This window comes from Muntiacus reevesi, chromosome 22 (assembly GCF_963930625.1).
Source record: "Muntiacus reevesi chromosome 22, mMunRee1.1, whole genome shotgun sequence".
NCBI classification, from domain to species: Eukaryota; Metazoa; Chordata; class Mammalia; order Artiodactyla; family Cervidae; genus Muntiacus; species Muntiacus reevesi.
Window position 1 is genome coordinate 2,447,119 of NC_089270.1, and position 13,070 is coordinate 2,460,188.

Sequence of the window (13,070 nt, forward strand, 5' to 3'; positions counted from 1 at the left end):
CAGGCTCTCTGGGCCGGGACCATCTTAACCAGAAAGCAGGAACAAAAGGGCCTTCCTTGTGGCGGGGTCTGCGGAAATCCCATTCATTCCTTCATCCATCACATCGGGGACTGGGATTGAAGGGATGATGAGCACCTGGGTGCCCGTCCTGAGTAGGCCACAGGGAGAGAGCAGCCCCCAGCCCTGGGGCAGATGTGGTTAACGGGAACTCCCCAGAAAGACTGCTCTGGGGGGAGAGAAGGCCCCCACATGGATCCAGGGCCCCTGCCGCGGGGAGGGGGGTGTTTCTCTTGGAAGGGGTGGTGACCACAGAGGCGTCCACTGTGGGCAGTGAGGCCGGAGTGGGTAGGGGCCTGAACCCGAGTCCCGGCCTGCCCCCATACTCTGGGGGACCGAGGCTGCCGTGTGTGCCCCCAGAAGCCTCCGTTTTGTCATCTGTCTGCAAAGCGGGGGTGTTGGTAGCACCCAGCTCTCACAAGTTCCATGAGAGTGAAGTAAAATGGGAGGCTTCGAATCTGTTAACGGTCCTGACAACTCCCGGGAGGACTCCAGAGAGCCTTGGACAGGGGACCTGGGGGGGGGGGGCGGTGAGGGCTGGCTCCAGTGGGAGGCCCCGGGCCAACTCCAGGGTCGTGCTGGGAGCCGCCTGGCTGAGGTGGGGCAGAGGCAGAGGCCTCCCCTCTGCTGTCAAGGCCAGGGACAGAAGCCCCCTCTCCAGGGACCCCTACACCGCTCGGCCCCTTCAGTAACCAGAGACCAGGCACCCTCCCAGGAAGGCAGCCTGGAGCCCACAGGAGCAGGCAGGAGGGTGATCTCCCTGTGTCCCCTTCCCAGGGGCCAGCCTGGAGCCTGGCAGAGAGGTGCTCCGTGTCGAAAACAATCAGAGCTCCCCTAAGATGAACTGTATTGTTCAGAAAAAGCAGTGAGCTCCCCATTGCCCGGAGTGTGCAAGCAGAAGCTGGGGACAGGCCTGAGGGCCATTGCAAAGTGGGCTCGTTCAGCTGGGATAAGAGTGATCATCATGAAGATAATGTCAATTAAAATGTACCCAGAGCTCGCTAAGCCCCAGCAACGGTAAAATCTTCGTTCTCTTTTGTTAGAAAAAATTTTTTTTTAATTTGCCGCAGTAACTCAAGCTCTCAGAACAAGTTAAACAATACAGAGATATATAAAGAAAAATCTAACATCAGCCCTCCTCCGAGGCCCCTTTCCCTCCCACGAGCCAGGTACCTGGGCTGACAGCGAAGGTGTCATCCTTCCAGGCACCCGACAGAGAGGATCCCTCGTCATCCTTCAGATGCTCTGAGGAGGCTCAGAGAGGGGAAGCCATTCATCCAAAGGCAGCTAGCTGCTTAGAGGTTGCAGACCAAGCAGGCTTAAGTTGCTTCTTCAGCCCAGATGCCCCCAGCTCAGCCTGGCTCCTCTCCTCTCTTCTCCTGGGAACCTGGCCTGTGGGAGACTCAGAGCCTCCCCTGGGATGGGCTGAGACTCCTGGGCCAGCTCATTCCACCCAGAACTGACCGGTCCTTGAGCCCCCACCTTCCAACTTAAATTTGGCAGGACTGACTTTTTTTCCTAAGTGATGAAAATACGATAACACATTTACAGGAGACTTCCCCGATAGCTCAGTTGGTAAAGAATCCGCCTGTAAGACAGGAGACCCTGGTTCAATTCCTGGGTCGGGAAGATCTGCTGGAGAAGGGAATGGCAACCCACTCCACTATTCTTGGGCTTCCCTTGTGGCTCAGCTGGTAAAGAATCCGCCTGCAATGAGGGAAACCTGGGTTCCATCCCTGGGTCGGTAAGATCCCCTGGAGAAGGGAAAGGCTACCCACTCCAGTATTCAGGCCTGGAGAATTCCATGGACTGTATAGCCCATGGGGTTGCAAAGAGTCGAACACAACTGAGCGACTTTCACTTTCACTTGGAAAATACAGAACAAGGTTACATATAGTTTCACTATATATTATAGTTAAGATTCTTAGTAGGAGTTTCAATATCAAATGCTCAGAAATTAATGGAATGAATGCACGGAGAAGTCAAGAATATAGTAGACATAAAAAGCATTGTGAAACAATTTAACATAAGATTTATACATTTTCATAACAAGAGTAGGATACAAATTCCATTCACGTTCCCACAGACTGTAAACCAGAAGACGCTAGAACATATCTGGAAACATAAGACCAGGGGCAGAAATTTCATGGCCTAAAGGTATTGAAATCATAATGAGGCTCTTCTCTTATTACTGTGCAATTCCGTTAGAGATCAAAATCAAAAGATATTTCAAAATAACCCACATATTTTCAAGAGCAGTGTGTTATTTACCAAGAGAGATCTCCGGTTTAGCCACCGAGAAAGTCTCAATAAAGTTAGACTGAATAAAACACAGAGGTTGATTGTAGAGAAGGAAGCATTCAAATGAGAAATTAATATCAAAGATACTTTAAAAACTCCCATGCATTTGGAAATGAAATGTCTGCTTTTAAATGAGGGCTAAGAAGCTGTAACAAGGAAGGCATTCTGATCTCCTTCTGTCAGACTCTCCCAGCTCCAACAAAGTTCTCCTAGACTCAAAGGGCCTGCAAGCGCCCAGGAAGACCCCTGAGTCCTATCCCTCAACTCACAGCTGGGGACACCGAGGCTCAGCAAGGGCAGAGGACTTGTAACATCACACGAAGACTCAACTCCTTGTGCTTAATCCGATCATTTATGAAGTTCCACTGTCCATGTGAACCACTGCAGTCATTCATGTCCTAACTATTGCACTCATTCATTCATTCATTCCCAAACACCCGCGGAGCCTGCATGCATTTCCCATTGCAGCTTTACCAAATGAGCACAAGCCTAGGAGCCTGTAACAACAAACTGATAACCGCACAGCTCTGGCGTCCAGAAGAATGAAACGCTTGGCGGGGCTGGTTCCCGCTGGAGCCTCTGGGGAGAATCTCGTCTCCTCATCTCCACCTGCTTCTGGAGGCTCCTGAATCTCTGAGCTTGTGGCCCTCCTCCCATCGCCCTACCCTCTGCCTCCGTGATGATCTCTCTTCCACTTAGAAGGGCCCTCGAGATGATGTGACCATGTGTAGGGATTGCTCAGATAATATAGGATAATCTCTCATCTCCCTAATTTAATTAAGTCCCTAACTTAATCTCATCAGGAAAATCCCCTTTTTGGTGATTTGGCCACAGGTTCTGGAGAAGAGGGTGTGGATGGTTTTGAGCGTTGTTCTGCCCACTTGCACAGTACTTCTCAAAGGAGGCAGGATAGGGCTGTGCACAGCAAATCAGCTAGGATGTGTCCAGTGGCACATTACGGAACCCTCCTCCCAAAGGGCCTCAAACAGTGAGGCTGCTTAGCGTCTCCCTTGGCAGGAAGTCTGACCAAAGGCTGGCTCCAGGGTGGGTTCATTTGGAGGCTCAAGAACAACAGCATTAGGGACACAGACTCTTTTCCCCATGATTGTTGGCATCATCTCCTCATGGCCCCAAGAGAGCTGCTGCAGCTCCAGGTATCACATCACCACACATCCATGACCAAGCAGGAAGGAAGGCAGTGAGTTTTCTGGTACACTTCCTGCCTGTCATCAGGGAGGTCTCATGGGCTGAGCCCGGGTCGTGTGACCTCTCTCCAGCCACTGGGGAAGGGTGTCCCCCTTTCCAGGGCACATCATTGCTCCCCCATCAAAACGAATCAGGTATGCAAGTGCATCCACGATCTCCACTGCATAACAAAGCACCATAAATTTATCAGCTAAAAGCAACACACATTTACTATCTCAGCTTCCATGGGCCAAGAGTTCAGGTACAGGCCAGCTGACTCCTTGCTCATGGTCTGGAGGCTGAAATTACAGTGTCAACTGAGACCAGGTTCTCACCCGAGGCCAGGGACCACCCCTCCTCTTCCAGGCTCACCCAGCTGTCGAGAGAGTTCAGTTTCCAGAGGCTGAATGGCCAAGGTGAGCTTTCTTGTGGTTTTCCAGGGAACACTCAGCCCATAAAGGCCACATTCAGGTCCTCACCCCGGGACTGCCTCTCTTCTGCGTGGCCAGCAGGGGAGCCCTTCTGATGCTTCTAAAGGCTTCACCTGATCAGGTCAGGCCCAGACATGATAATCTCCTTTAAGAGGATGAGATGGCTGGATAGCATCACCGATTCAATGGACATGAACTTGGGCAAACTCTGGGAGGTGGTGAGGGATGGGGCGGCCTGGCGTGCTGCAGTCCATGGCATCGGGAAGAGTCAGGCATGACTTGGGAGCCTGAAAAACAAGAAACCAAGAGCCACCCAGTTAGGAGCCTGGATGAGGCGGTGACGTACCACCCCGTTCACACAGGAGGGGGTGTGCCCCCGGGCCTGGATCACTGCAGCCACAGGAGCATCCTGCCGCCTCGCCCTCCAGTCTGAGCGGGGCCCCTCCTCCTGCCAGAAAGTCCTCCCTGAGACCCGGCAGGTCCCTGGAGGTCGGGGGCCTGTGCCCCGAGCCCTCAGCTGGGCCTGGGGGGTGCTGTGGTCTCTCCGTGGGCTCTGTCCACACTTGGCAAAGAGCAGGTGCCCAGGAGATGCCCGCCGGATGAATGTGGAGCCCCCACAGTGCTGGGAAGACCTTGAAGCTCAGAAAAAGTGATGTGGGCTGGGCCTAGGATTCTGACCCCGAGAGAGCAGACCGGGGCGGGGCGGGGGGGCTGGCTTGGGGATAGGATCATGCCAGGCCCTCAGAGCTCCCCGCTTCAGAGAGCCCTTCCAAGGCCCCCCACTAACCGAGGTCAACGGCCAGGGAGGCACCGGTGAGCGGACGGCAGGCAGCGTGGAGACAGCAGGACAGGGGACCTGAGCTCGCACCCATGCGTGATCCGGAAAAACCTGGCCTCCACCCTCATCTGCAGGATGGGATGCCACCCAGCACGCACCGTGAGGGGGACGCGAGAAGGGTGAGGGGGGCCCATCACCCAGGGACCGATCAGGACAGGACCTGGCCGAAGGGTGGGTGCTCGTGAGCGCTGACCGGCAGGGGCCGAGAAACAGGAGGGGCCGGAGGGGCAGCTGCAGGTGACGCTTCCCCAGGACATGGCGCCCGGAGCTGCCAAGGGGCCCTGTGGGCTGCCGTGGGCCAGGGACCCTGTGGGGGATTCCGAGAAGGAGCCCCCACCCCACCCCCTCGCTCCCGGTGCTGAGGGGGTGTGGCGCTGTGTCTCCCACCTGCTCAGGTGGGTGACAGGTGGGGGCGGGTGCTCCAGGCCCAGGGAACAGCAGCAGAGACGGGCGCTGCCGGGGCACCCAGGGCTGAGAGCTCTGCATGCATCTTTCCGGAGAACCTGCTCGCCTGCCGTGGAGGGTGGGGGGCTCCATCACCCCCATTCACGGGCTCGGACAGGGATGCTCACAAGGCGATGCCTGGTCAGCTCGAGCCCAGAGTCCAGGTCAAGGCCAGGCCACGGAGGGCCCTGATCGCCAGGCTCAGGAGTCTGGGCAGCAGCAAGGCCCGGGACGGAGGACCGGTCAGCCCGGAGCGGCGGGTAGAGGGGCCCCCGTGTGATGGGTGGACATGAGCTTGAGTCCCAGCAGGCTCCCGGGCTGAGCGAGGTGCAGAGCAGATGCTCCACAAGCATGCTGACTGGCAGCCTGAATCCATTACGCTCCCTGCAAGTCCAAGACGGTCCCCAAGGCCGTTCTTCCCCCAGAGGGCCCCATGCCAGCCCTGGAGGAGCTCAGCGGTGCCAAGTCCATCACTGTGATCGATATCACAGTGGAGTTAGTGCACCCAGATCCCGGCCGCGTTCTGACAAGACAAAGCGGTTCTGGAATTCTTCGAGGAGGGGCGGGGAGAGGAAGCAAGCTGCCTTTTTTCCCCTGCCTCAGCTTTAAAAATGAAATTACAAGTAAAGTTGGGGACACAATATCCTCAGACCAAATTGGGGACAAATCAAGTCTCGAGGTCCGAGACTGGAATGCGGGCTGGCCCGCCCCTGGCCCCGCACCAGCCTGCGGAATGCAAGGGCCCTTCCCCTCCCTGCAGGCACCAGCTGCGGGCAAAGACCGCAGACACAGCAAAGCTCCCAGGGGCTGGAGGCCCAGCTGGGGAGGAGCCGGGGCGGACCTTACAACCATCCAGTCAATAGCCCCACTTTACAGATGGGAAAATGGAGGCCATGGGAGGCAGGAGGTTCTCGGGCTGCCAGACAGAAGGTAAGGGGATAAGCAGGAGCGTAAATCCAGGACCTCCACAGAACGGAGCCAGGAAGGGCCCACCGGGCGGGGAGGCCGGGTCTGGCTCTGGGTGAGGTGCTGCTGTGCTCCCCCGACCGCCACCCACACGGGCAACCCCCCGGTATCCAGTGTGGCTGGGGAGGACGGGGGTCACCAGGCCCTTCGGACCACCCATTCCTCCTGCATGCTTCCACCGCGAGCTGCGAGTCAGGCCTCCCCCCAGACAGAGGGACAGAGATGTGGCCCATCCGCAAGAGCCCACGGCAGAGATGAGGTCTGATGATGGTTTGCCCCGAGGGGCACACAGGAGCCCAGTGAAGCGGGCTCCCCGCCAGCCGGGGAAAGCAGGCAGGCCTCCCGGGGAGGAATCTCGAGCTTGATGTTTTGGAGGAAGAGGAGAGCACGCAGGATAGAGGGGGCAGAGCTGCCAACCTGGAGAAGGGCCTGTGACGGAGCCCCAAGTCCCCGGCAGGCAGGGACAAAAGGGCTCCCGCGGAGGCCAAGGAGGCGAGGTGGAAGCCAGCCCGACGCCTGGAAGAGCTGCCCGCGCTGGGGCACCAGGGATACAGCCTGCCTGCAGCTGGGAGGGTGAGCGAGGCCACAGGCACGTGTGCATGTGTGGGTGTGCACACGTGTGCCAGCGCATGGGCGGGCGTGTGCAGGAACGTGCGCGCACATGTGGACAGGCACGCCTGCGTGCTGGATGCTTGTATGTGCAAATTCCTGCATGTGAGCACACGGTATGTGACTGGACGTGTGTGGATGTGTGTGCACATACATGTATGAGCATAGCGTGTGTGACCTGTGCATGCGTGTGGGTAGGTGTGCAGACATGGTGCTTGCAGGTACACGAATATACATGTGTGTGCATCGCTGACACATGGATGCTTCTGCGAATGCATGGTCATGGACGTGACCGTGTGTCTACATGTTCCCGGATGCGTGTGAGTGTGTGTGAAGATACAAGCCTAGGTGCGCGTGGATATGTGTGCACACGGATACGTATGTGTGCATTTGTGCACACACGGCTATGTGCGCATGTGTGCACACGCATACCTGCGCATTCAGGGAGCAGCTCAAGGAGGCGCACCCCCCCCTTCACCTGAGGTGAGGCCACTCGAGCACAGACCTTACACAGATCCCTCCTCCCAGGAGCGGGCCCGGGACCCAGCGTGCCATGGGTCACAGGGGATGGAGGTGAGGCCACCCTTACAGCCCCAGCATGATCCACCTCCACAGTCTCCTCCTGAGACGCCCCCAACGCCCCCTTCCCCACCAGCGCAGCCTGACTCCCCAGAGCACCCTCCTGGCACCCACCCTGTCCTGCCAAGCCCGGGCCCGGTGGACACGACCCCCGGGACAGGCAGTCTCCCAGGGCACAGGAGGTTCCGTCTGCTCCAGCGCAGTGGGGAGCTGTCTGTCGAGCCTCATGCTCAGTCTAAGGGTGAGAGGCCTCTCCAGCCCCACGGCGCACAGCTGAGACCCCGGGGCCGCCCTCCAGAGCATGGAGCAGGCCTGCACGCGGTGCCGTCCAGGCCGGGGCCCTCTACCCCAAGGACTCCGCAGGGACCAGGCCCTCTGCCGCCCCTCGCCTCTGGGCCTTGGACCCCCAGGAGCGGCCCTTCCTCCTGCCTCCTCCCAGTTCAGCCAGCTAGGCACTGTCTGCTGTCTGAGGTCAGAAGGCCGGCCCGGTGTCCCCCAGGGGCCTGGGTCACTCGGCCGGCCAGACTCTCCAGAGGTTCCCAGCCTGGCCGGGCTGGAGAGCCGCTGCCTGGGCGGAGGGACGTGCTGTCTGCTCTGGGGCCCCTGGAGCTCCGCGTGCTTTTCCTTCAAATCCCTCGTGCTGGGCTGGCCTTGCCTGTGGACACGTGGGGTGTCGCATGGAGCAGGACCCTTGGACTCAGCCCCCAAAGGGCTTCTCGAAAGATAAGACTCCCTCAAGGTCAGGAGGAGGCCCACATGGCGGTCCAGCTGATGGCAGGGCAGACCTCTCCAAAACCTGTATGTGACAACCACCGTGTCCCTTCCGAGGACATGCCCACCTGGACAAAGCCCAACTCCACCCCAAGGAGCACAGTGAACAGGGGCCTCTCACTTCCTAATAACCCCCCTCACTCTCCAAGTGCAGCTCAAGAGGTCACCTCCTCCAGGAAGCCTTCCCTGATAACCCCACTCCCAGGTTGGAGGAGCCGCCCCAGGGCACTGATGGCATTCCCTGCACCCATCTCAGTGCGTGGCACCATCGACCCCAGACAGCCAGCATTCAAGACAGAAACTCTGATCCAGACAGAGCCAGGGCGAGCCAAAGATGGAGGCGCAGGGGTCTTCCCTGCAGAGTGAGCCCCTCAGCACCCTGACTGGTGGCACCTTTCAGGCTCCAGGACTAGAGGACCTTTCACAAGGACGGGGCCTGTACCTTCCCTGGGTCACACACGATCATGGCTTTGCTCCCCAAACTGCATAAATGCCAAGGACTGGCCCAGGAGGGTTAACCTTCCTCCGCAGGTCTGCCATCCAGAAGATCTGATTTCCAGCCTGGCCCCGGCCCGACCCTGCCCCGCCCCATCAGTGGAACCGTCGGTGCTCCACGTGAGCCTCTCTGCTGAGACAGCCTGCTCTCCAGGGAAGGCCTTTGAGCTTTTCCGGAGCTCAGAGCAGAGAGAAGCAGCCCTGCACCAGGGCACAGTTCTAGGCATCATGGTGGGGTGTGTGTGCGCGGCTCCAACCCCTCCCTGAGTTAGGCTCCTAGTACCCGGGGGCATCCCCCTCCCCCCTCCCCAGACACGACCCCCATCCCCTCCGCCCCTCGAGAATTTGAAGAGAGCTACAGGCCAGCCCGGGTGTTTCTGCTCTGCTGGGAGCAACGGTCCTACCGTTAGTCCTAGTGAAACATGCCTGGTCGGGACCACGGTCCTCCTCCCCAGGCTCCGTATCCCACAGACCTCGGGCTCCCTGGAGGTGGGGGCCAGCACGCAGCAGAGTACAACTGCAGAACAGATGCACACGGGTGTGAGGCAGGGGTCGGCGGGGGCTACACCAACACCTCACCCCTAAGCAGGAATGTGGCTCCCACGCCAAACAGCCCCTCCTCTGGCAATTCAGTTTGGGGCGTTTGTCAGAGGCGGAGATACAGAACACCCCCCAGCCGGTAAAAAGCAGGGCTTGTGGAGCATAAGAATTCAACTTCGGGAATTGCCAACAAGGGTGCAGAGCCTGGGAGCCTGCCCAGGGCTTCCACGGGCACCGCCGTCATGATTCACGCTCCAGCAGAGGCCGGGGGTGGGGAGGCGGCTTGGGCTCGAGCATCCCCCAGAGACGGCAGTCGGCCCTCGCAGCGAGGGCGCACCCTAACCGCCTCGCGTACTCCGCCGGGCTGCGAGTGGCTGGCTCACCGGTCAGGCCGCGGACCCCCCGAGCCGGCTCCACTGCGGGCGAGCGCGCGCGTGTGCCCGGGCAGGTGAGGAGGCGGCCGTCTTAGAAAGAGCAGGGTTCTAGAACTCACCGCCCAGGCCAGCCGGCACTCGGCCCCGGCGCGCAGGGTGCGGACGGCCCTGGAGGAGGCGCCCTTGCCGGGCGCGCGCGCCCCGCGCCACCGCCCCGGGCTCCTCCCCGGCGCCGCGCGGGCAGGTTCGCCGAGGCGGCCGCGGGCTCGGGCTACCGGGCCCGCTCCCCCCCGGCCGGCGGCGCTGGCCTGCCCGCCAGGCCGCCCCCGCCCGCCCGCGCCCCGCCCCGCCCCGCTGCGCAACTCTACCCAAGTTGGAAGCCGAGCCGGAGCGGCGACACTCGCGCCGAGCGCACGGTGGCGGAGGAGGCGGCGGCGGCGCAGCTCCCGCGAGCCGAGGCAGGCGAGGCGGCGCCCGCACGGCGGAGCGCGAACCGCGGGAGGCGCCCGCGCCGGGAGCGGCAGGAGGAGGAGCCGGGGAGGACGCTCGGCGGCGCCGGCGCCCTGCCCGGGAAAGTAAAGTTGGAGCCGGAGGCAGCGCGCGGGCGCGGGGGCCCCGAGCAGCGGGGGCCCGCGCCCCGGCGCGCCGAGCCCTAGCCGGCCGGATGGGAGGCGGAGCGCCCGGGCCGCCGCCGCCGCCTGCAGCCTGCGCCCCGGCCGGGTGCCGGGGCCGCGGGGCCGCCCGGGCACGCCCGCTCGGGCGCCGAGTCGCCGCGGGCTCGCGGCCCGGGCGCTCCCCGTGAACCGGGCCGAGGGCGGGGCCGCGCGAGGACCCCGGGACCTGCCCCCTCCCCCTCGCCGCCGCGTCGCTGCTCGCTCCGGGCGCCTCCTGCTCTGCACTTACGCGTGCGGCGGCGGCGGCGGCTGGGAGCCGGGCAGCCACGCTCTCCGGCGCGCCGCTCGCTAGCCGGGCCGCCACGGCCGAGGGCCGGCTGCGGGGCGCCGCGGTCCCCGGCGGGCGCGCCCGAGGCGCAGGCGGCGATGCGGGCTCCGACCCGGGCTGGGGGGCGCCCGAGCTGCCGCGACTGCGCCCCGGCTCCAGGCGGGACCGCGTAGCTCGCGGGAGGACCATGGCGTCCCCGGCGCTGGCGGCGGCGCTGGCGGCGGCGGCGGCAGCGGCGGGCCCCAACGCGAGCGGCGCCGGCGACGGGGGCAGCGGCAGGGTCGCCAACGGCTCGGGGGCCCCCTGGGGACCGCCCCCGGGCCAGTACTCGGCGGGCGCCGTGGCGGGGCTGGCGGCCGTGGTGGGCTTCCTCATCGTCTTCACCGTGGTGGGCAACGTGCTGGTGGTGATCGCCGTGCTGACCAGCCGCGCGCTGCGTGCGCCGCAGAACCTCTTCCTGGTGTCGCTGGCCTCTGCTGACATCCTGGTGGCCACGCTGGTCATGCCCTTCTCGCTAGCCAACGAGCTCATGGCCTACTGGTACTTCGGGCAGGTGTGGTGCGGCGTGTACCTGGCGCTGGACGTCCTCTTCTGCACCTCGTCCATCGTGCACCTGTGCGCCATCAGCCTGGACCGCTACTGGTCCGTGACCCAGGCCGTCGAGTACAACCTGAAGCGCACGCCGCGCCGCGTCAAGGCCACCATCGTGGCCGTGTGGCTCATCTCGGCCGTCATCTCCTTCCCGCCGCTCGTCTCGCTCTACCGCCAGCCCGACGGCGCCGCCTACCCGCAGTGTGGTCTCAACGACGAGACCTGGTACATCCTGTCCTCCTGCATCGGCTCCTTCTTCGCTCCCTGCCTCATCATGGGCCTGGTCTATGCGCGCATCTACCGGGTGGCCAAGCTGCGTACGCGCACGCTCAGCGAGAAGCGCGAGCCCGCGGGCCCCGACGGCGCGTCCCCGACCACGGAGAACGGGCTGGGCGCCGGCGAGAACGGGCACTGCGTGCCCGCGCGCCGCCCGCGCTCCGAAGTGGAGCCGGAGGACAGCAGCGCGGCGGCCGAGAGACGGCGGCGCCGGGGCGCGCTGCGGCGGGGCGGGCGGCGGCGCGGGGCCGGCGAGGGGGCCGCGGACGCCGAGGGCGCGGGCCCCGGGATGGTGACGGCCGAGCCGGGCGCGCTGGCCGCCGCGAGGTCCCCAGGCCCCCGCGGACGCCTGTCCCGCGCCAGCTCGCGCTCCGTCGAGTTCTTCCTGTCGCGCCGGCGCCGGGCGCGCAGCAGCGTGTGCCGCCGCAAGGTGGCCCAGGCGCGGGAGAAGCGCTTCACCTTCGTGCTGGCGGTGGTCATGGGCGTGTTCGTGCTTTGCTGGTTCCCCTTCTTCTTCACCTACAGCCTGTACGGCATCTGCCGCGAGGCTTGCCAGGTGCCCGGCCCGCTCTTCAAGTTCTTCTTCTGGATCGGCTACTGCAACAGCTCGCTCAACCCGGTCATCTACACTGTCTTCAACCAGGACTTCCGGCGCTCTTTCAAGCACATCCTTTTCCGACGGAGGAGAAGGGGCTTCAGGCAGTGACCTGCGCGCCCTTCCCGGGCGTGGACGCCCTGGACAGCCCCTGTTGGAGGCGGGCAAAGCTGGCCTCCCAGGGACCCAAGGATGGATTGGCCTTCAGGGTGCAGGGGGAGGGTACACAAGGCCCAGAGACTGCAAGGCCCCCGGGGAGGGGGGAAGGAGAGAGGGGAGACCCCTCTGCCTTCCTGTCTCAGCAAGGGGCTGCTTCTGCGGCTCTAGGCCTGAATCCAGCTCCCCGGAGGGGCCCCCGCCCAAGTGTGCTCGTGGGGCCGGGTGGTAGACCCCACTGGCACTAGGTTTATCCTCCCAAATTGACGAGAAAGGAACCTTCCCCGCCCCCAACACATGCCACCCTACCCCCCTCTCCACCTCTGAGCAAGGGCTGACCTCCCAGGACCTCGTGGGTGGCTTTCCAGGGGTGGGGGTGGGGGAGGAACCAAGGCACTGGCAATCTTTGGTTACCCAAAGTATTTAACTGTTTGCCAAAAAGGACTGACAGCCAAAACAACCAAACTCTTTTTCTAAATAAACCTTTGTAATCTAAGTGGTGGGTGCCATGTCAGTCCTTCAGCCCTGGGTGTGGGGGGCCTTCCAGACCCTCACCCTACCCGACACCCCCCACCTCCCACCTTTTCTTGCATCAGGTGGGGGTGGGGGTATTTGTTTAAAGGTAACTATCTTACAGATGTCCAGAAAATATGCTCAAAATGCTTGTGTTGTTACTGGCCCAGAGACCAAGGAAATCAAGAGACCCCAGATTAACTGCAAATACAGGTGCTGGAGAGCAGTCTTCCATCCATACCCACCCCTCTCTGAATCTAGGCTTCCCCCAGAGCAGCCAGCCTCACCCCCATGCCCAGCCCTCAACAGCCCCCAGGGAGTCTGGCCTCATCCTGCGCTAAGGCTTGGGGAGGGGCGGCTAGAAGAGAGAAAGGATCAGAGAGGGTCTCCCCCTGGCGCCTCCAGCC

General features: G+C 62.3%; 1 protein-coding gene across 1 annotated transcript; it reads left to right on the forward strand.

Moving 5' to 3' along the window:
- The first annotated feature begins 10,516 nt into the window (after positions 1 to 10,516).
- On the forward strand, positions 10,517 to 12,596 carry ADRA2C (adrenoceptor alpha 2C). Its single transcript, XM_065914295.1, has one exon. It carries the CDS (start codon positions 10,720 to 10,722, stop codon positions 12,103 to 12,105), a length of 1,386 nt encoding a protein of 461 aa, XP_065770367.1. The 5' UTR covers positions 10,517 to 10,719; the 3' UTR covers positions 12,106 to 12,596.
- Positions 12,597 to 13,070: the final 474 nt, after the last annotated feature.